Source organism: Zingiber officinale, chromosome 6B, assembly GCF_018446385.1.
Source record: "Zingiber officinale cultivar Zhangliang chromosome 6B, Zo_v1.1, whole genome shotgun sequence".
Lineage (NCBI taxonomy): Eukaryota > Viridiplantae > Streptophyta > Magnoliopsida > Zingiberales > Zingiberaceae > Zingiber > Zingiber officinale.
Genome location: NC_055996.1, coordinates 5,181,651 through 5,204,448, shown reverse-complemented (window position 1 = coordinate 5,204,448; position 22,798 = coordinate 5,181,651). Strand labels below are relative to the sequence as shown.

Genomic DNA, 22,798 nt, shown 5'->3' with positions numbered 1-22,798 from the left:
ACAACCGAGCTGAGTGAGTTTGACATTCAGTATCAACCCCAAGCGGCGATCAAGGCTCAAGCCTTGGAAGATTTCATCTTAGAAGTCCAGAGTGACGAGCCGACAGCAATATGGAAGATATATGTGGATGACCCATCCACTCGGCAGGGCAGTAGAATCGGCATATTGCTCATATCGCCTCAAGAAGACCGGATGCAACTCTCCGTTCGACTAGACTACCAAGCCACTAACGAGGCAGAATATCAGGCACTGATAGCTGGCTTACAAGCCGCTCAGCACGTCGGAGCCACTAAAGTCCTCATCCACTCAGACTCTCAGCTGGTCGCTCAGCAGCTATCCGAGATGTTCGAGATCAGCAATGTCTGACTCCGGCTTTATGCGGAAGCCTTCGAGAAGCTGAAGGCCAATTTTCAAGAGGTCATTATTCAAAAGATCCCTCGATCGGAGAACCAAGCGGTGGAAAAACTAGTAAAATTAGCCAGTTCGCTGGCGCCAATCGTAATAGAGCAGTCGATCGAACAAGTATCGCTGGTGGCACACATTGACCAGATGAAAGGAATGACCTTCCAGAATAACTGGAGGGTAACTCTGATTGTGTTTCTGCGTTCAGGAGCTGTACCTACCAATCCGGAAGAAGCCCGCTTGTTGAAGAAGAGAGTCGGACGGTTCACCTTGATCGACGACCAGTTTTACAAAAGAGCCTTCTCCAGGCCCCAACTCAAGTGCGTCGGATCAGAGGATGTCGGGTACATTTTGAAGGAGGTGCACCAAGGCTCTTGCAGAGGTCATCCGAGCGGTCGTGCATTAGCCCGTAAGATACTACTGGCCGGATATTTATGGCTGACCCTCCAGGAGGATGCTGCTCGGACGGTGGCCACCTGCTTGTCCTGCCAGAAATATCACAACCTGCCACACCGACTAACCGAAGAAATGAAGAGATCCACGGTATCATGCCCGTTCGACTAATGGGGCATGAATATCGTTGGACCATTCCCAATGATGACCGATCAACACAAGTTTCTCCTCGTCACGGTCGACTACTTCTCTAAGTGGGTAGAAGCCGAGCCACTCGCAAGAATCATCGAGCAGATGATCATCAAATTTATTTGGCAGAACATCATTTGTCGATTCGGCATCCCACGCCGACTCGTATCTGACAACGAACGGCAATTCGCCAGTCAAAGGCTCTGAGAGTGGTGCAAGGGCTATGACATCCAGCAAGTCTTCACCTCTATGGCCTACCCCCATGGTAATGGGTAAGCCGAAGTCGCCAATCAGGATATCCTCAGAGTCTTACACGCTCGGCTCGACCACGTTGGAGGCAACTGGGTTGACGAGCTCCCTAGTGTGTTGTGGGCTCTTCGCACGACTCCAAAGGAGACGAACGACATGACCCCATTCCATCTGGTATACGACAGAGAGGCAGTCATCACCGTGGAGGTCGGAATGGATTCCGATCGGGTGCAGCTCTACGATGAAGGAAACGCCGAACGGAGGCTCATGGAGCTCGACTTGGTGGACGAAACGCGGGCAAAAGCAGCGATTCGACTAACAGCGTACCGACAACAAATGAAACAGAACTACAATCGGCAAGTGATCCCGAGGTCCTTCTAGGTCAACGACCTCGTCTAAAAGAAAGTGAAGCCAGTCGATGATGTCACCAAGCTCAAGGACTTATGGGCAAGGCCTTTCAAGGTCGTGTGGAAGCTCCGTTCGGACGCCTACTATCTGGAGGATGAAGAGGGGAGGTAGCTCGAGAGGCCATGGAGTACTGAATCATCTTCAACCCTACAGGGTTGGATGAGAGGTGCGCGAGTGAATATTGTACCTCTTGTATTTTTTGCATGCCTTCCAAATGCATGGCAACATATAAGAAGAAAGCGAAGGCCTCTTGAAATGCATCTCCCTCAATGGTTGAGCGGCGACCTTAAACCTGAGTATACATCAAATCATTGAGCGGCGATGTTAAACGCGGGTCTACATCAAATCGTTGAGCGGCGATGTTAAACATGGGTCTACATCAAATCATCGAGCGGCGACGTTAAATACGGGTTTACATCAAATCATCGAGCGAAGACGTTAAACCCTTGTCTCTATTGATGGTCGAGCGGCGACCTTAAACCCTTGTCTCCATCGACGGTCGAGCAGCGACCTTAATGCGTGTCTCCATCAATGGTCGAGCAGCGACCTTAAATGTGTGTCTCCATCAGCGGTCGAGCGACGACCTTAAACTCGAGTCTTCGCATATTCTTCAACAATGGTCGAGCGGTGACCTAAAACCTGGGTCTTCATCAATAGTCGAACGAAGACTATAAACCCCTAAGTCAGAGACTTCCGTGTCGATCGACCGGGTTTGAATTATATTAGAATCACGTGCTCTAGAAGTCGAGCGGTGACTATAAACTCTTGAGTCAGAGACTCCTGTTCAGATCGACCGGGTTTGAGTTGTATTTGAGCCGCAGACTCAGTGTTAGAAGCTCTCGTGTTGATCAGTTAGGATCGAGGGATCTTCACTAGTCATGGACCAACTTATTAGAGCATCTATCTCCCCCGTTCAGGGTCGAGTGTTCTTCCCTGGTCTCAAACCAGCATACGAGATTCCTTGTCTCCCTCGTTCGGGGTCGAGCAGTCTTCGAAAGATCAGTGAGCGAGCAAGCGTCGATGAATAGCTAACCGTGAACCCGGGCTCCTCAAAAGCTCGAAGTCTTCAGAATATAGCGATTGTTCGACGCTATTCTTTAAAATACTCCCAGGGTCAAGCGAGAGATCGCGGAATCATGGACGCTGAATACTAGAGGGGTCGATTGGTTGATAGATGATAACCATGATTTTGGCTATATTATCTTGATTCATAATGCATATTTTTAATGATATTTTCATAACCTAAAGTCATATTTACTCTACATTTCATAATTTCATTTTATCTTGGACCTAATTGTAAATTAGCCTATTTTCATGGTATTTGATGCTAATATTTGATTATGATTTTGTAGGCATCAAAAGGGTCATGGACTCGATCAGATCAGACCACATTTGTGATCAAATCTAGGGCGAAATGAGGCGATCAAGCTTCAGAACAATCGTAGTCATTCATTTAAGAGTGGAGCAGATCTGAGCCATCCGTCAAGCATCTGGTCCATCCGACCTAATGAAGAGTAGATCTGGACCATAGATGAAGATCAGTACTGTTGGATCGGATTTTAGGCCATTTTCCACCGTTGATCAAGCTCTGAGAGTTTTGGACCGTTGGATCAGATTTGAGGAGGATTTAAATGCCGTGAGAAACTACAGTGCAGATTGAGCTCGGCGTTCGCGATTTCCAGCACTGTTCTTCTTCCTTCTTCCACGACGCCGTAGCCTCCCCTTCCACATTCCAGATCCGTGAGCAATCCTTCATCATCGTCGGCGATCTCCTAGCTATCGGCGTTCATCGACCGAGGTCACAGAGAGCGGACGAGGGCGGTTCCCAGTCCATGAGCTCGATTCTGATTCCAGTTCTGCGATCCGGCAGAGGGTGTTTCCCCAAGATCTGTGATCTCCATCAGCCAACGGAGCTCGAAGGGCGTTTCCCAGAAGCTTCCGATTTCGATCCGACTTCACTTCATCTGCTGCATTCGAACCAATCTGATCAGTTGATCGGATGAAGCAATTTCCAGAAGAGAGCTACTGTTCTTCGTGCGATGTGAGTGTCACCCAATCTGTGAGCCCGAAGGGTGTTTCTCAGAGGCTGTGATAGGAAGGATGCACTAGTTGAGAGCTTTGTTCCTCGCCGGTGGTCTCCCGAGGAGTGTTTCTCAGAGGTGGCTCTGTTTTTGGCAGAATGAAGAGGTTTTGATTCGGATTCGGTTTGTGGAATGTTTAGGGTTTAATTTCCTTTGCAATTTACTTTGAATTGTACTTAAATCTGCTCAGATCGGAAGATCTGATCCCTTTTCCTTGCTATTTCTTCTTTACTTCATGTTCTTTGCAATTCTGTTATGAACACTTCATTACAATTCTGATTTCTTTGAATTACTGCAATCCGAATCATGTTTTACCACTGGATTAGTTTGCTAACCAGTTTGTGTTTTGAATTAGATGCTCTGATTAACATTAGTTTAATTAGTTTAGGTTATTTAGTTAGCTAGTCTTAGTTCTCTACTTTCGATCTATTGTTGATTGTGATAATGTTTAAATTGTTGAATGCTTAATGTGAAGTTTCTGGTTATGAATTTCAGTTCAATGTTGCTGTTTGTTATGGAGGACATTGAGTCAAGTTGTGAATGAATCATTTGAGCTTTCATTGCTTACCTTAATTTCATAGGTTAAATAATGTTGAATGAATGTTGTTGATGTTTGATTGTGAAGTTGATTGAGCTTGATGAGACGCAAGAGAATAATGTTCATATGAGAGAACCTTTCTTTGATTCTGATCTTGCATGCATTAAATGAAGACAATTTGAATTTTAAGTCAAATGATGCACTTAGTTGACCTTGTTGATATAAGAATTGGACTTGAGTCAATTATAGAATTTTTACACACATTCACTAGTCTCCTTGGAAAAATACAACTTGGAACTCGTTACTACAATACTTGTTTGTCTTAATTTTAATGAGTTTCAATATTTATCAATTTGGGGTCCCATGTGATATGCAAAAAGACCGACACCAAAAGAATAATCATGAACGAGGCCATGAGCTCTTGCGAATAATCAGGAGTTCGAAAACATACAAGGAGGTAAAGCTCGTCAGAACGGACGAGCATGCATTTAAACTTCAAAAAAAAATTATTTTATAGGGACGCTCGGCCTCACTCAGGAACGCTCGACCTCACTCGAGATAATCCAGGACATCATCAGGCAGCGTGACAGAGAGCTTGTCTTGGCTTATAACACTATCGGTCAGAGCGGCCGACAGATAGCCACCCGCGCGGAGCTGGTCGATTGTCCCATCAATGGCTAGGTCGAACAGACGGAGGGCTCGATCGGTGACTCTATCATTAAAAGCGTCCGAGCGGATGTAGCTTGCTTCTCGGTCTCAAACCTACTCGACTCGGCCTCCTGATAAGTCTTCAAGGCCGCTCGGAGGCCTCCAGCTCATCCTTCGCGATTTTTAGCTCGTCGTCTTTGGCGGATAATTGGCCCCAAAGCATCGTTTCTTCGGTTGACCGACTGTGCCGCTCAACAACCAGGAAGGCCTCAACTTCCTTAAGCTTTTGGGCGAGGGCCCGAGTCTCCTTATTCTTCTCGTCGAGGTCTGCGATGGCCCGGTTCTTCCGTGTGTTCGCCGTCTCGATCTTATTATCAAAAGTAGCGCCTTGTTTATTAAGCCGCTCCAGCATAGTGGCATGCCCGACACTCTTGGCCCGTTCGGCCTTAAGCAATTTGTCGCTCTTCTCCAGAGCGGCCCGCAGTTTGGCCACCTCGACGTTTGTATGTTCCTGAGCGACGGAGGATTGGTCGCTCAACGCCTTTAATTGCTTCACCTCCTCTTCAAAAAATGTGAGCCTGTGGCACATCACTAGGCTTTCCACCTAGTACTGAGGATGAGCAAGAGAAGCTCAGCGTCGATCGGAGGTAATATAAGAAGGTACAATAAAGGGAACACTTACCCTAGTAGACATCTGGGTATGGCTATTCATGAGCACGCTCGGAGGCATTATTGTTGCATGAGCTTGGCCGTCCTCCTAGATCTTAGCGAGTGGCCCCTGGATAATGATCTAGTGCTCAGGGCCTCGAGACTCGGTGCTCGGCTCGCTATATTCTTCGGTGGGAAGATGGAGGATCGTCGTTATGTGGTGTTGGTCGCTCAGGACCGATTGCACCGACGTCGCCCGACCCGATGGGTGAGACACATACGTTGGACGGATGTTGGACTTCCAAACCTTCGAGGGCTTCGAAGGTGGAGGCATGAAGGCCACCAGAGGTGCGGCAAGGGTTCCCTGCAGCAGCTTAGCTAATGAGGGAGTCTGGTCGGATGATGTAGCGGCCGCAGTTTCTAGAATAGGGGTCGAAGTCTCGACCCGCTCGGCGATTCTCACCGCCGAGGAAGTGGAATGCAATGAAGGCTCCGCGCAGTGCCTTTTTCGGTGAATCAATAGCTCTCCTGAGGAATCCGAGCCGGACACTCCCTCAACGTGGACGGACTTCAGCCGCTCGGGAGGCTGTTGCGAACCCTCAGCCACCCCCAACACTGGGAGTCCGGTTGGTCATCCCTTCGCCCACCACAACGGGTGTCTCCTCGCTCTCACCGAGCAGATCTTCATGGGAGCCGACTAGTTGCAGGTCACAGCTCGCTAGTTCCTCAATAGTTATCGCATTGATCGCGACGTCCTTGAGCTTCGCCCTGCCGGCCAAACGTGCTCGCAACATGACTTCGATTGCAAAAGAGAAAGAGAAATCAGTTAGCATCAAAGGAAGAATTAAAGGAGCTTCATACCTAGGCTGGTCGACAGTCGAGTGCGGATCGGGCTTAAGCCAAACATATAAAGGATGTCTTCCAGCAACAATTTGTGGATGTCGTTCTTCTGACTGACCAACATCGAAGCTGCGTTCAGATAGTCTGATCGGCTCTTGTAGCTTTTCAAGGGAGACTGAGTCGCCACTTCGAGCTGCCAGTGGGTCGAGAAGTCTGGCCGCTCGGGAATTCACATGAAGAAAAAATATTCTTTTCGGTGCTTGTTGGAGGTTGGTATCTTGTCGAAGAAAACTAAACCGGCTCGAGACTGGAAGAGAAAAGTTCCTGGATCGGACAGTTTGGGATAGTAAAAATAGTGGAAGACCTGGGGAGTAAGGGGGATGCCGTGCAGACGAAACAAAACAACGACGGCGTACAACAGTCAGAAAGAGTTCGACACAAGTTGAGGAAGGGAAATGCGACAAACTACGGGAATGAAGGGATGAAGGGGGAACCGCATACAGGCAATAATCTGATCCCGGAAGAAATATATACAGCTGGCCATCGGAGAATTGGGCCAATCGGAGGGAGAAGGCAAAACGATCTGATGATCGGAAGGAATCTCGAAGACATCTCTCAAGCTCTCAGCGTCGCCTCCATCGAACCTAAACTCCATGGATGTGTACTAGAGTCCAGGGACGGAGGTAGACGATTGCGAAGAACTCGTCATCGCAAAAACAAAAAGGCGATCGAAGAAGGGAAAGGTTACTGGAATACCGCCAGAATATAAAGAAAGGCCGAAAAGCATGAAGGCAGGGGCAATTGGAAGGAAGCTTACTAGAAAGAAGGTCGTCGGAGAACGAAGGACGCACAGGAATAGAAAGAAGGTCGTTCGAGAATGAAGGACGTACAGGAACAGAGAAGATCACCGGAGGACAAGGAACGCATCACCGGAAGCACTCGAGGAAGAATGCAGAGGAAGCGACACGGTGGGCTTATAAACTTCAGGTTCGGACGACCGGAGACGTCCGATCTAGGTCACGGAAACCAAGGCAGTGATCGTGTCATTGAATTTATATCGCCAAATGTCACATCATGCTTGTCACATCAAGCGTGCGGCGGCATCGGGCGTGACACATGGCGCCTCACCACAGGTCGACATTTAGTGACGTCATGGAAGCGTGCTCAACCTTAATGCGCAGAGATTTGCACAATTTTCAAGAAATCTGGGTGACGTCAGCCTGGCTCGCGCTTGCTCGAGACAACCCAAGGAGATTTTGTACAAGTGAAAACCTTGGTCGTGTCGATTGGACGAGGGACCTTGCCTACAGCCGAACGACAAACTTCAACAAACTGACCGGTAGGGTGAAGTCGCCACTCGAGCAGAAACCATAGTGTCGAAGGCAGATCAGGAGGAAATCTACTCACACAATTATCCAGTCAGTCAGACTTACAACCTCCTTCGACTAGACTTGAGAGGGAGGCTTGTGATACGGTGATGATGAGGGGCCCTACCCTGTTGCCACGGTGGATGTCAAAGGAGGTCAAAATCAAGGCGGTCAACGCTTAGAAGTCATTTGCCGAACGGATGAGCATGTCCCGATCGGGATGAGAAAGGCCCAATCCGATGTCACCTTTGACTCGGTCATGAGCCGAGCACTCGACGCTCAAATAAGAAGATGACAAAGGGAGTAGTATGCAGAAACCGGGCCGAGCGACTCTTCCACTCGGCCTAGCAGTAGACTTAACATTAGATGAGCACGCAAATATTGGACTTCTAGCCGAGCAGCTATCCCGCTCGACCCAGCAAAAGAGCATGCGAACAATGGACTTCCGGCTGAGTGGTTATCTCGCTCGGCCAGACAACAGACAACACGTGGACAGTGGATTTCCGGCCGAGCAACTATCCCGCTCGGCCCAGCAACAGACAACACGTGGACAGTGGACTTCCGATCGAGCTGTCATTCCTCTCGGCCAAGCAACATACACAGCAGATTATCTTTTGACATCCTTTTGGAAGCTAGTGCCACTGACAGGCGGCATGGTCAGATAGAGAATCGTACGACGGAAGCTTCCACTGTCGCTTCAGAGATATGCTCGATCCATTAAGGTACTGTGCGAGGGACACTTTGCTGATAGGTCTTTTCAGGTAAGGCTTTGAGACGCATGCTCACCTTGGGAAGCATGCACATGCGCTACTGGAGCTCTATATAAAGCGGGGGTCCAAGCATCGACAGAGGTAGACGATATTTACTATTGCACTACAGTCTTCTTGTTGCTCTGTCATTTGCTTCTTCTTTTTCACCAGAGACTGACTTGAGCGTCGAAGGGGCATCGCCGGAGACCCCTTCCTTGGCTCGGCACTGACACCACTTGTGTTGCAGGTCGGAGCAAAATCCACCGGAAGTAAGCGGGAGCGCCACATCCCCAACATCCATCTCATCAACTTTCAGACATGATCACCTCGCTATCTGATGATCAAGGTCCCAACAAATAGTGTATAGTTTCTCATTCGTTAGAGCTTTACATTTGGTGAAGAAAGGACATGACCTTGTACAAATCATTTTAATTATTAAGGTTCTTAAAAATAGATGACATCATAGTTCAATGTTAGTTCCTATTGTGTTTTTTATTGGGTTGGTCAGAAAATGTAACCTTGAAGCATTGTAATTCAACATAAGCTAAAACACAAAATTAAAAATTGTAAGACATGTTATATGTAAATTACAAAGAAACAGAATAAAGATAGTGATCTTTGTCCATTTACAAAAGTCTAATAATTCATAAAAATTACACAAATGATCTCATCTAGATCATTTCCATTCATTAAACATGTCATTGGCAAAATTATTTCACTAATCACTAAATTTCCTCAAAGTCTCATTAGTTGACACCTCAATATCATCAACTCCATCTTGTTGAATATCCAACCTTCTTTTTGTAAGATCCCCAGCCATTTTCCTCCTTAAAAAATTGTGAAGAAGACAACATGCCATAATAACACCTCATTTTCAAAAATGTCATCAACTCCATCTTATTGACTATCCAATTTTCTTTTTGCAAGATCCATAGTCATTTATCTCCTTATAAAATTGTGAAGAAGGCAACATGCTATAATAAGTCGATTTGGAGTTTGGATCGGATAATAAGCTAGACTTCTAAGTATTGCCCAACGTATTTTAAGTAGCCCAAAGCATCTCTCTATCACATTTCTAGTAGTCGAATGCTTCATCGTAATTTAAGTATTGCCTACTAATTATTTCACCAAGCCTTTTAAATCAAAATTGTATAGTTCTATTCTGGACATGATGAGCTAACAAATGTAATGACATTGCTACTCTTGCTCATCTACCTCCATATTTCTTGTTCCTTTCAGGCCCCTTTCACTTTCGAGCATACAACATAACTTTGCAAAACTACTCCTATTCATTCTTAGCTGTGCTATGTAAGTAGTGTTACTCTCATATGCTAAATTATACATCATCCCTCTCCTAGCAAAAATGTCATTTACATATCGCCTTTTCAAGCAATCTGATATATGATGTCATTCTAGTAAAACACAACACATTTGAAAAAATCAATTCACTATATTTAAGATCTCCAACCAATGCATCAACACAACAACTAGCTTCCTTTTTTCTCGTTATATTTCTGGTCTTTAAACTAAGATGAGTCATGGTTGCAAAATAAATAAGACTAATAAATAAAAAGGTTGAGCTCAACAAGATGCTGATTTTGATAAAACATATAACAAGTTTTGAAAGCAACATATACTTATAACTACACTAAAAAAATGTATGCATTTAAGGTGTTGATGGTGGTACACACAGAATGACAATTGCAACATTTTTTCCTCCTTTTTTGTGTTTGACATTGGTGACCTCAAATCATGAGCTGTTTTTACCTATTTAGTCAACCTCATGTCTATATTAATACTCACTGATTGTTGTCTTCATATAGTGGTCTTGCATTGGTTCTAATGTTTACTCATATGGATGTTAATACCTACATAACAAGTAATTGCAGTATTTGTTGTAGCAATGATAGTTTCCATTGCCATAGTGCTTCACTTGCTACTTTAACTTGCCTCTAGTTTTAAGATTGCTATAGACTTGCTGGAAGTCATTAGGTAACTGCTAATTTAATGAAAACTAAAGAACAAGATAGGATATTTTAAAGGGAAAATAAAAGCATGCTTACTTTAGGAGGAAAACAATACATGCCAAGTTAATGCTGAGCACCGATGCTAATGGAGACGGTGGATCAAATTAAAGCCTTAGTGAGGCTTTAATGGGAAGCAGAGGCAAGGAAGGTGGTATTGATGTCGATGTTGATGGAGGTGGTAGTAGATCAAAGGTTTGGCAAAGCAAAGACGACGGAGGTGGTGTCGGCGCCGATGCTGGTGTCAACATCGATGCTTATGCATGGAGGCACATGCACTAGATGGAGGTAGTGTAAGTGTCAATGCTAATGAAGGCGCTGGGATGAGTGTGCGAGGTAAGGGAGAGGTGGTGTCATTAAGGAATTAGTTTGATGAGATGAGATTTGGGTTATATTTGGCATATTAAATCTTAGGGTTGGAATGTAATACAGATTACATGCTATTAGCCTTATAATCCATATTATAAAAATTTATTATCTTTTGTAATACAGATTACATCATATTATAGGTTTAAAATTATATCAAACAAAATAATCAATCTTGTAATGTAATTAGGATTACATTACAAGGATGATGACCTCTTATCAAATGCAACCTAAGTGTGCATGATATATATATATACCGACCTTGTGAACTTACGTGGCTCTGAGGCATAGTTTGTTTTTTATTTATTTTTTAGCTTGTGATTATATCATTTAGGGTTTTGTCTTTAGAGTTTAGAAGTAGAGCTATAGTATTAAGTATAAAAAAAATTTAAATCAAAAAAATATTTTAGGTGTGCATGGAGTATGCAACGTAAGATGAGCGACATATCAAAACTCACTACACACACATGCGGGGCAACCAATATATATATACACAAAAAAAAGTTACGTTGGGCACGCCCAGCGTAAGAAATTTTTTTTTATTTTTTTGCCTTATGGGTATACCATTTAAGATTTAAGAGTTAGATTATAGTATTAAGCAAAAAAAAAAAAAATTTAGGTGCTCATAAGATGTGTGGAGTAAAAGATGTGGGATAACAAAACCTCGTATATACACACTCACACATACATATAGAGATGATATGTTTCCTGACTTTAAATCAACAACTGTGTCCAATTTTCAATGTAATAGTGCTTTGTTATTATTTTTATTTTTTTGCTATAGCATTATGTTATCAGAATTAGTAGATATATCATATATCAGTTATCGTATTTATAAAGATTTTTCTTCTAAATGGGGCGTATAATCACAGGATACTGAGTTTTTGGCCATCCGTCGTAAGCATTTTCTGATTTATTCTGACGATCGATGAAAAATTTCCATAGAATTGAATCAATCGTCCTAGATTTAACGTTACTTAGGATTGGATCTCGTTCAAATTTAATATTATCCAATTCAATATTCTTTTAAGGAAAAAAAAAGGATAAATCAACTAACACCGAACTCCCAAAAAAATTTTCCATGAATTGCTAGGATAACCATGAACATTTCTTTAAGGAGCATTTAGTATTCGTGTCATCGCTCTCATCTCTAGATAATATTATGTTTTTTTTACTATAATAAAAACATAATATTTAACTATAATAAAATTATTATCATTTATGATCTGAATATTATATTATTTCATATCCTCTCTCTCATCTCTCGACTAATATTATATTTTTACTATAATAAAAACATAATTTTTAACTATAATAAATTTTTCACATTTTAATTTAAGTAAAAAATATATGTCAAATTAAAGAAGGGACGAAGAAGGAAATAGAAATTACGGATTGGAGGATCGGTACTCAATTTGAAAGATTCCCTTGTGAAAAATGAACCAAACCATCAATCAAACCCGGCGGTCCGACTCGACACAACCTGAAGCAGCCATCGTCCGGTCCAACATAATCCGTGGACGGCTATCACCGTTGCTGAAAAGGTCCCATTCGAAGTGGAGGTTGCAGCGGATCACCGGGACTAGACGCGTAGACTACGAAACAAACATATTTCGCACGACAAGGTCGCGCTCCGCGGCTCCGGTCAAACCGCGAAGCCACGCCGTCGAGCTTCACCGGTGTACACGGCACACCATTTTTGGCCTCTTTCGAAGAACAAATTGGGTTCTTCGCGAATCGACGCGGAGCGGAGATTGGGGAACAGCTTCGCCTCTTCGCGAGAAGACGGGAGGCGATCTAACCCCTCGTTTCGATTTAATATCCCTAGGCAATTGATCCTCTCTTGGCGGACGATATGGGAACGCCGGCATTTCCTAATCTAGGGAAGCATTGTAACGTCGGAGACTGCCGGCAGCTTGATTTCTTGCCATTCACCTGCGACCGATGCAATCAGGTAAACAGTTTTTGGTTGTTCTGCTTGTCGATTTCTCTCTTTCCTCTGTCAGGTCTTTTTTCCCCCCTCTCCTAACGTTGAGTTGAATTGATGAATTATATAAAAAGTTGTTGGTGCATCTATGATTATAAAAAGATATATATTTCCCAAGGAAGGAAAGAGGGATTTGTGTGCACGAGATGTTCTCCAATGCTGAGTTTGGAAAAGTAGATTTGGTCCTCCATCAACCTTTCTTTCAAATTTGTCATAATGTAGTAAATCATCCACTCTAGCTAATCAAACCTATGGTTGCAGTTCCACACAATTCGTGGTAGTTTTCAACTCCTGTATCAATTATGGTTAATTCAACTTTTAGAATATATTATTGAAGCTAAATCTTCCTTTGTATATTTAAAACCTTCCAAATCTCATGCTTCTTGGCCATCATTCCCCGTCCTTGTTTACAAAGACCTCTATTTGTCATTGCCACAGTTAAGATACTAGGCGAAGCTCATATGCTAAACATTCTGTTGCAGTTAATAAATGTCATCATCTATGGTACGCAAGTTATCAGGACTAAAATTTATTAGGTATTGTGCTACGAGTGGATATGAGCTGTTTGATAGACACCAGTTAAAATTGTTAAAATCACCCCATTGGCATATGGGGAAAACATATAGTCCTACCATTCTATGGAAACTGGTTTATGAGTGCTAATTTATATTACATAATAGAACTTAATATTACAAATTGAATGACTGCAAGCTTCATGTTGCTAGATGATTTGAAGAGTATGTAAGTGAGCTGATTGAGTTTCAAGAGGAGAGAATGGTCTGTCTAGTAGCTAGTAAGCAGACCTGACCACAAAAATAATGGTAGAATGGCCATAATATGTTAAATGACTAGTTGAAGGCCCTTCTCTAATTGCTGATAGTAGGAATTATCTTTTAGGCAAATATCAAAATGGTGCTTCCCTTTATCAAAAATATCAAAAGGGCATTTTTTTTTTTTCAAAATCATTAAGAAGCTATACTACTTTTATTGTCTCTTTCACCCGCCTTCATATTTCACTATAGCTGAGCCATTTCTATTTCTTCCCTACATTTGTTGACCCTCCAAGACATAGCCGAGCAATCATTCGAATCAGATTGGCTAGCCAATTTCAGTTCAACTTGCCACAATGAAGCATAACATGGGATAAAAGAAAAACTTTGTTTTTCACAGTGTACATTATCTTGCTTCAATATAGAGAATGTGGATGTCTCAAATGGACATGGTGCAAGGATAGTTCTCATGATCAATTATTTAATACAGAAAGAGTTAACTAATTTATCTTCTTGTTTCATTCTTCGATTAACAGTTGATTCTAGCACTTGACAAATTTATGTGGAATGAAGAACTTGTCTGTAATATATACGTAGTTCCAAGCTTATTTAATGGTAGAACTGAGTATACAGGCTTTGGGAATCAGCTACCTTAAACTATTGTACTTACCTTTCATTTAAATGAAAAACTGCAATCAGGACGGTTTAGGTTTCCTATCACTTTTGCCAATAATAACAAAAAAACATCTTGACTGTGATATGTACACTGTTTTACTAACATACATCAGACATACTGCATGAATTAAAATTAAGAAACCTACAGTTATTACTGTAAATTAAGAGTAAAATTAAGGAATTTACAGTTTCTGTATATGCCACTGTCGATTTTTTGTTTCTTATTTTTATTTTGCTTCACTTGATCTGGGCCCATTGCCTATTGAGGTATGTCTACTTTGGTACCCTCATAGTTTTATCCTTTCTCAAAAGGTGAGTATACGGCCGAAGATCTCTTTGAGCATTCTAATATAATGTATTTAGGCTCATCACTTATTTCCAATGTGGGTTTAAAGACTGTCACTGGGGATCCTTAATGTGGTGCTGATGTAGTTACTAGTACAAACAGCCGCTGATGGAAAAATTAAATATAATAATCATTTAATGATGATATCTTCTAATGAGGATATCTTCTAAACATAGATCCTGATTAGTGGGTCTGACAAAATATTGTCTATCTGTCAAAATATTGTCTACTTTCAAAGTGAGAAGTTCACTATTTTGTTTTTGTTAGAAAGTGTCTTAATGAGTGGAGAATTTTCAAGAATCATAACCAAAACATTTGGATTCTTCACTTCCTATTACTCTGGGACTAAAGCTACCTCATTAGATGAGTAAATGGCAAAAGCTACCTCATTTGATGAGCAGCTACTGCAGATTTTGCCTGTAAGGTACAAGATCCAAAATCATGCTTGAGAGTACACATAATATTAAGTTCGAATATTTTATTTTTGTCCAGACAGATTGTACCAAATTAATACTATTTGACAAAAAAAAAGGAGGCTATGTTGTCTCTCATGTTAACAAGTTCTTTCATTACATTTTTAATATATGCAGTTTTTCTTCATTCCACTCTTCTGTTTAAGCGTTCTTATAATCATGCTAATATATTGCAAGGTGTTTTGTCTGCAACATAGAAGTTACATCAATCATCAATGCCCTAATGCCAATCAAAAGGATGTCACAGTTTTGATATGCCCTCTATGTGCCAAGGGAGTTCGTCTAGTCCCTGATCAAGACCCAAACATTACTTGGGATTCACATGTTAATACTGATTGCGATCCTTCAAACTACCAGAAAGCAACCAAGAAAAGGCGTTGTCCTGTTCCTGGATGCAAAGAGGTGCTAAATTTGTCCAACTCTATCAGATGCAGAGATTGCAGTAAAGAGCACTGCTTGAAGCATAGATTTGGGCTCGATCACAGCTGCTCTGGGCCAAAAAAAACTGATTCTGGTTTCCCTTTTGTTGGCTTGTTCAGTAAGAGCCAAAAGTCACCACAAAAAAGCACATCTACTTCCTCATGGTGGGGTTCTGGCTTAATGAATGCAGTTTCAAATTTCCGTGCCTCTGCTGAATCAGGTATACAGAAATTTAGTAATGCAACTACCGAAGCGATACAAAAGGCAAAAACTGGAATTGCAGAAAGCAGCAGCACTGGTGAGCTTGTGGAACAATGTGTTCAATGCCGAGCAAGGTTTTCAACTGTTTCTGCTTTGATTGACCATGTTGAGAGGTCTCATCGTCAAAGTTCTAAACCATCAGCCAACAGAGTGACAATTGATGTTTGCCCAAAATGTAGCAAAGGATTTAGGGATCCTGTAGCACTAGTAGAGCATGTTGAAAGAGACCATGGAGGAACTTCACTTGCATAATAGTAAGTCAGAATTATTTGCATTCAAGATAATTCTGTTATGTTTATGTTCCTTGATTATTATTTTTCAAACATAATAAGTATTCTTTAATGTTTGATCCTTCAAGATGTTTTAGAATAGATACTCCAGATGCATTGTTCAGTAGGTTACTATACACTCCCACTCAAGATGAATACTTTCTGATAGAGTAAGCAATGTAGCCAAATGGAGATACCTCCATATAATTCTGTTTTAAATTCTCTTTCTTTGTCATAGAACATGCATACTGTTTCTTCCTTGTCTATTTTGATAGCAGTGTTTATCATTCTAGCTCATGTCCAGCTAGTTTGATACTTTCATTTTTGGTGTCATATTAGAAGTACTTTGAGTTTTAAAACTCTCTCTTTTATATCGACGTGGGAGCTTCAGCAATTTTGTATCATTGACTCGATCATGTCTTTTCAACATCAGGACCAACCTGGTCTAATCAAGTTGTACGGAGAGTCTGTTAAGTCCACTATGAATATTACTAAATTTATGATTAGCCGAGAAAAATCAAGTTACTTTAGCTAAACCCCAGTAAAGAATCAGAACCAAAATACTTCAAAAGGTTATCTTACAATTTGTATCTTATAGTTCTTTTCATAATTTTTGTTTGAAAATGGATTTAAGTGACAATGTGTCGCTAAATTGTATGAGGTCAAGGTTATGAATATTTGCCTTTCGTATATATCATTGCAACTAAGAATCTCATTCCACATAAATTTGTATATGCCATTGGGTGCAACTGAGAGTCTCATTCCACATAAATTTGTCTCAGTTGATTCTTGTGACTCATTTTGCACCCGCTGAGGTAAGTGATCTGGTTTTGAAAATACTTGTTGGAGTTCTAATATTTGCTTTCCTTCTCATGTCTCAGACTCTCAGTTGCATATTAAATCTTTTTCATTAACAAAAGCTTGTTTAATAATTTTAGTTCTTAAACCGTCTAACCTAATCTACTTGTAGTGATCATAAGGGCATCATCATTCTCATTAAGCTGTGTTTATCCCAACTATTTGAAGTGGACTAAATAAATATCATCCCTCCATCGAACTTTTCGTATAACAATACCACTTGTAATATTTAAAGTAATTAAATATGTTTTATTATGTTAGTTAGTACTTTGTGCCTTCCTGTTTGCCTTTAGACCTTCTACTAGATTCAACTGTTTTAATTATAAATTTTATTGGTCGCAAGGTCATTAATGTAGAATCATTGTTAATCTATGAGTTCTTTTACTGTCTTACTGAATGGGTTATATATTCTTTTAAGCTCATGTGCTAGTCAATCATTCATGCTAATTTATATATATACTTCTTCGAGAATCTCGACTAAGAACTCATGTCTTCTTTTTTATCCTTTTGCAGGAGAATGCATTTTTAAGGTTTTCATGGGAGGCATGATTAAAAGCTTAGAGATAAATTTCACAAATACTCGATCAGTTCCCTTAATGCCCCCATCTCTATTTCCTTCCTATCTCCTCCCCCTTTTAAGTTCCATGAATTCCTGAGAACACATGTACGCTTTGTTTTCCTTACCTCGCTTATGTAATGTGATGAAAGGGACGAGTTGCCTCTGTAATTGGTTTATTTGTAAATTAATTGATGCTGTTACATATAGAGATACAAAAACATTCAAATTCAAATTGATTTTCTGAAAAATGTGTTTGATTGTGTTGATAGTTGTACATTGGCCTTGAATGAGCACTAGAGCATTGTGACATCTCCTTTGTCCTCGGATTATCTCCTTCTATATAGATAATCCACATTCTCATAGAGTTCTTCTTGGTCACTTTCTAAATTGTTAAAAGGTGAATTTCCGTGGCATCATAAAGTTATTTTATTTCTCACGACGAAAGAATTTTGTATAATTTTTTACTATATAGAATAATTTTCTAAATTAGAGTATCTCAATAAATTTTTTATGAATAGAAATACTACACAGTAATAGTAAATATATATATTTAGTAACCGAACAATTTATATAATTATTAATTAGTGACACTGACAAAGGGGAGCAGATTATATTGATCTATTTTTTTTTTTTTAATGAGGATGGCCTACTCTTAATTGTGGTCGGAACATAATTATGATTCGATCATAATTAGTTGTGATTCTTTTTTAGATTCATCGTCTCCACTAGATTATAATTTGGATGGGAACGGGTAGCCGGAGGCTCTCTGGAGGTCGTGCCTATTCAGTGCATGGTAATTTGGACACTTGCTCATTTCCGACGGCTTTCGGGCGGTCTTCAACTACTCGCTTCGACTCAAATTATAATTTGATAGAGACGATGAATCCAAAAAAAAAAATTATAACTAATTATAATCGAATCATAATTACGATCCAACGATAATTAAAAATTCATCATTCCCTAATTAAAAAAGTTTGACCAGAAGATCTGGTCTCTTGACAAAGGGATGACTAATACATGATATTTCTATATAATTAAATTAAAATTAGATATCAGACATGCGTTGGGTCCGAACTCCGAACCATATCAAATGTTCTAGTTGCAGCTGTCGTTCTTTTGCACTATAAAACATCCACTAGAGATCCAGGTAGACTGTGGTGTAATTTAAGTTTGGTACGTTAAGTTTCCGTAAACCTCCAAGGAATAAATTGCCCACCTTATATTATGTGAGGAGGAAAACAAACCTTCTACTAATCGACGGCGGAATCCGTGTCGACTCAACTTTCCATCGTTGAGATTCTTCTGAGAGCGATCTTTCTCCGGCCGCCGCCGCCGCCGCCGCCGCTTCCTCCCCTGCATCCATCTTTCTTCTTATTGAGTTGTTACTATGACGGTCGGTGTGCTTGCGCTACAGGGCTCGTTTAACGAACACTTGACGGGTATTCCGGATTGCTCATTTTTTGGGGTTGTTATTCTATTTTAGTTTTTTGGTTCTTCGCTTTTCTTTGATCCTTACGGATTGGTTTGGTCCTGGCAGCACTGCGAAGGATAGGGGAGAAGGGTGTGGAGATTCGGAAAGCGGAGCAGCTGGAGGCCGTCGATGCCCTCATTATCCCTGGCGGCGAGAGCACCACCATGGCCAAGCTCGCCCATTACCACAATCTTGTTAGCCCTTTTCCACATTTTGATTGTTATATATGCTATCATGGTAGTAGGTGTATATCAGTATATGCATATAATGTGAACAAGTTTGGATTTTGCAACTGGCTGTTTGGGTCTCCTGGAGATTCTCAAATTGGAGATGGAGAACGTTGTTTCGTATATACAGGGGGTATCAGAACGAAGTCAAAAGGTGCTAACAGAAGATTCAAAAGTAGAAAAGCAAATTTGTCTCTTAAATTTGTAGATTCAAAGTTCTTAGTGTAGAACACTTAAAGAGGGAGGGATGACATGGCTTAATCAAGAACAGAATGGAGAAGAGGGATATGTAGAAACAAAATCTCTAGCTTGTTCCTAGTTCTCACATTTCTTTTGCCTGAACACCTTCGGAACTCTTGTCTTTGTCTTTTTGAGAAAATTACACTAATGTGATTGCTGAAGGTTCACGTAGTAGTAGTGATTGATCTTAGATTTTTGAGCTTCATTGCAGATTTGCAATTATCCTGCATGATGAATCTTTCATAGAAGGGGAGTCTTGGCGCAATAAAGTTGCTACTGTGTGACCTAGAAGTCACAGGGTCGAGTCTCAGAAATGCCTCTTGCAAAGCAAGGTAAGGCTACGTACAATAAACCCTTCTCGGACCCTGCATTGGCAGGAGCTTCGGCTGCCCATTTTATGAATCTTTCATCGTATAGCACTGACTGTTAAAAACTCAGGTTGTGTTAGAATAGTCAACAGTGTTTCAAATTCCTTTTCTCAGGGGCTTGTTCTTGGAGAAAGCTGAGAAAAAAAGTGATGTTGCTTCAAACCAAATTCTGAAATGGAAGTAATATTTGAACGTATCTATCTGGCTTTGTTTGAATGTCCCACCATAGCTCACTAACTCTGAGAGATAGTTCATGAGGAAAAAATTTAGTATATTTTTTCTTGTCCATTAATTGACTGCAATTGATACGCACTTCTTTTCCATTCCTCTCTCCAATATTAGTTCATAAGTGTGAGTTTTACATTTGTCGTACGGCAAAACATACTGCTCAGTTCTTAATTGATTAACATAGCTTAACACTATAATTTATACACTGCACTCCGAGTTCAGTTTCGCCACATCTATATACCTACATATATTTGAGAGAAAGCAAGTGTGCTTGACGGGGATTGATACACTCCGACTCTGAGTGTAAATTTATAGTGTGTAAAGTGACCAGCTTAATGAATATCTCTTTTCTCCTAACTCTCAGATTCAGGTTCGCATGACTGTTCTTTGTACTGGTAGAGCTGAGTAATTACAAAATTATTGTAGATGCCACATCCTTCTAATATCACTTATACTCAACTTCTTTCAAATTCATCTGTTTAACTAAATGTAGATATTTCATCTTCGCATCCACTATGAAGAAGTTGGACATTTACTTATGGTTTTGTATTCAAAATTCATAATAAATCACTAAATGTATTCCTTTATTTTTGGCCATCAAACATAATCTTCTTTTGACTGTCTGGCTTTGTGAGAATTGTCTGCAGCCTTAGAGTCTCCCTACTGCCTCTCAAAAGTTATTTATTATATGCCTTTCCTTTGATTTTAGTTGAATACAAAGTTATATGGATCATATTTTCTTAATCACCAGTTTCCTGCTTTAAGAGAATTCGTAAAAACTGGAAAACCTGTGTGGGGAACCTGTGCAGGGCTCATATTCTTGGCAGACAATGCAATTGGTGAGCCAGCACACTTCAAAATTCTACTGTTGCAATATGCAGTCTTTTAAATGCAATTAGTTGAACATCTATTCAGGTCAGAAATCAGGAGGACAGGAGCTTATTGGGGGACTAGATTGCATGGTTCATCGAAATTTTTTTGGTAGTCAGGTGTTCACCTCAACTGTCACTTTGTCATTGTCAATTTTTTTAATATTATTCTCTTTGTCTCTTTTTAATTTCAAAATACAATTCGTACCCATTTATGTTGCAGCTTCAGAGCTTTGAAATACAACTTTCAGTGCCTAAACTTGCAGAGGAAGAAGGGGGGCCTAGTACCTTCCGTGGAGTCTTTATACGTGCACCAGCCATCTTAGAAGTTGGACCCGAAGTAGAGGTATTAGCAGACTGTCCTGTTCCTCCAGAGACTAGGAAGAATATGATGCTTGTTGCCAATGATCAGAAGGTTTGTCTTCATTACCGTAGTAGTATTTACTCTTGAACTTTATATTTTGGTCCATGGTTGGTTTACACTTATGATCGGTGGCATTTGCTCCAACAAACTGTAGTAGTGACACTTCATTAAAGCCGTCATTTTCCTGTAAAGGAAATTGGTCAGACAGCATTTATTACCACTCTCCCTCCATATAGGGAATTTAAAAAAAAAACAGGGTTAACTTGGGTTTCGGTTCCTTTTTCTGTTTAATTAAGTCACTTTGATCTGATCATAAATATGATTAAGTTCGTTGCATCCTTTTGGAGTTTTTAATTCGTCTTTTGTTTTGTTCTATATGCTGCCTAGCTTCATTTCTGTATAGTTCTTTGAATCGAATGCTTCTTCAAGTAAATTTTTGTGAGGTTAAATTCTCGTAAGAACGGTCTAGCTAGGGTTCATATGTATATGTGTGTGCGTGTATTATTTTGCTCTTTAATTCTGTTATACTTTTTGTATTATAGCTATAATTGTTGTTGATGTATCAGGTCCAGAATTTATATTAGCACAAACCAATAGTTAATTTGACATACCTTCATTTCTTTTTCATTGCAGTTACTTTGTTTTAATCTAATGTTTATAACCCTTATCATCAGACAGCTCAAAACTTTGCCAAACTGCTGACCGAGTTTTTTGTTTGCTTGTCATCAAAGTTTGTGTGGATTGTTTATTTTATATTTACTAAATTCTAAGCAGAGAAACTTTAGTTTATGAACTCCTATCAAATAGACAAATCTTTCAACTCCTTAAATGATGGAACCAACTCAGTGACTAACAATTGGATAGCAAGTTAATGAGTCTGAGCTTTTCTAAATTCAAGTATTCCTCTAATGGCTCATATTCAATTGTGTATCAGGGGATAGCTTCAAGTGACAGAGTAATTGTTGCAGTTAGGCAAGGGAACTTACTTGCAACTGCTTTTCACCCTGAATTGACTTCCGACTCGCGATGGTAAGCATCGTTTGATGAGAGCTATGCGTTATTCAGCAAATTTTCAGTTTGTGTTAAAGGCATGCTGTTCTTCATTAGGCACAGCTTCTTCCTAAAAATGAAGAAAGACAATGGTGGCAAGATGTTGCAATGCACCTCCACATCCGAGACAGATGCCCTTCAAGAAAAGAAGCCATATGACCTCCCTATATATGAATAATGTTGCAGAAAACATAATTGGCCATGTCTAGGTCATTCCTAACCAATTTACATATATTTGTAGTTTATATACCTTCATATTTCGAAGGTCGTGTTCGTTTGAGACCATTCAAGTAATGACATATGTTGCATGCAGTTTAACAAAATCATTGTATGCATAATGAGAAAAATAGTCGTTTTTTTAAAAAAGTTTCTTTTGGTCATGCATCCATCGCCTGTGGAGATGTCTTCCAAACTTTGATAAGAAGTTATGAGCTAAATTATTTTTTATTTTAAATGGCACA

The 22,798-nt window shown here is 40.5% G+C and overlaps 2 protein-coding genes across 3 annotated transcripts; both read left to right on the top strand.

The window, feature by feature from the left end:
* Positions 1-12,473: 12,473 nt before the first annotated feature.
* Positions 12,474-17,784, top strand: LOC121991779 (zinc finger AN1 and C2H2 domain-containing stress-associated protein 16-like). Its single transcript, XM_042545810.1, has 3 exons — positions 12,474-12,856; positions 15,331-16,088; positions 17,475-17,784. The coding sequence occupies exons 1-2, from the start codon at positions 12,758-12,760 to the stop codon at positions 16,084-16,086; spliced, it is 855 nt and encodes a 284-aa protein (XP_042401744.1). The 5' UTR covers positions 12,474-12,757; the 3' UTR covers positions 16,087-16,088; positions 17,475-17,784.
* A 965-nt stretch (positions 17,785-18,749) lies between these two features.
* LOC121991777 (probable pyridoxal 5'-phosphate synthase subunit PDX2) lies at positions 18,750-22,675 on the top strand. Of its 2 annotated transcripts, none has more exons than XM_042545807.1 (7): positions 18,750-18,959; positions 19,058-19,185; positions 20,806-20,893; positions 20,970-21,043; positions 21,147-21,338; positions 22,222-22,316; positions 22,401-22,675. In XM_042545807.1, exons 1-7 carry the CDS (start codon positions 18,908-18,910, stop codon positions 22,513-22,515), a joined length of 744 nt encoding a protein of 247 aa, XP_042401741.1. In that variant the 5' UTR covers positions 18,750-18,907; the 3' UTR covers positions 22,516-22,675. The 2 variants fall into 2 exon arrangements, with proteins under 2 accessions (XP_042401741.1, XP_042401740.1); XM_042545806.1 differs by having other exon boundaries at positions 22,395-22,675.
* The last annotated feature ends 123 nt before the right edge of the window (positions 22,676-22,798 follow it).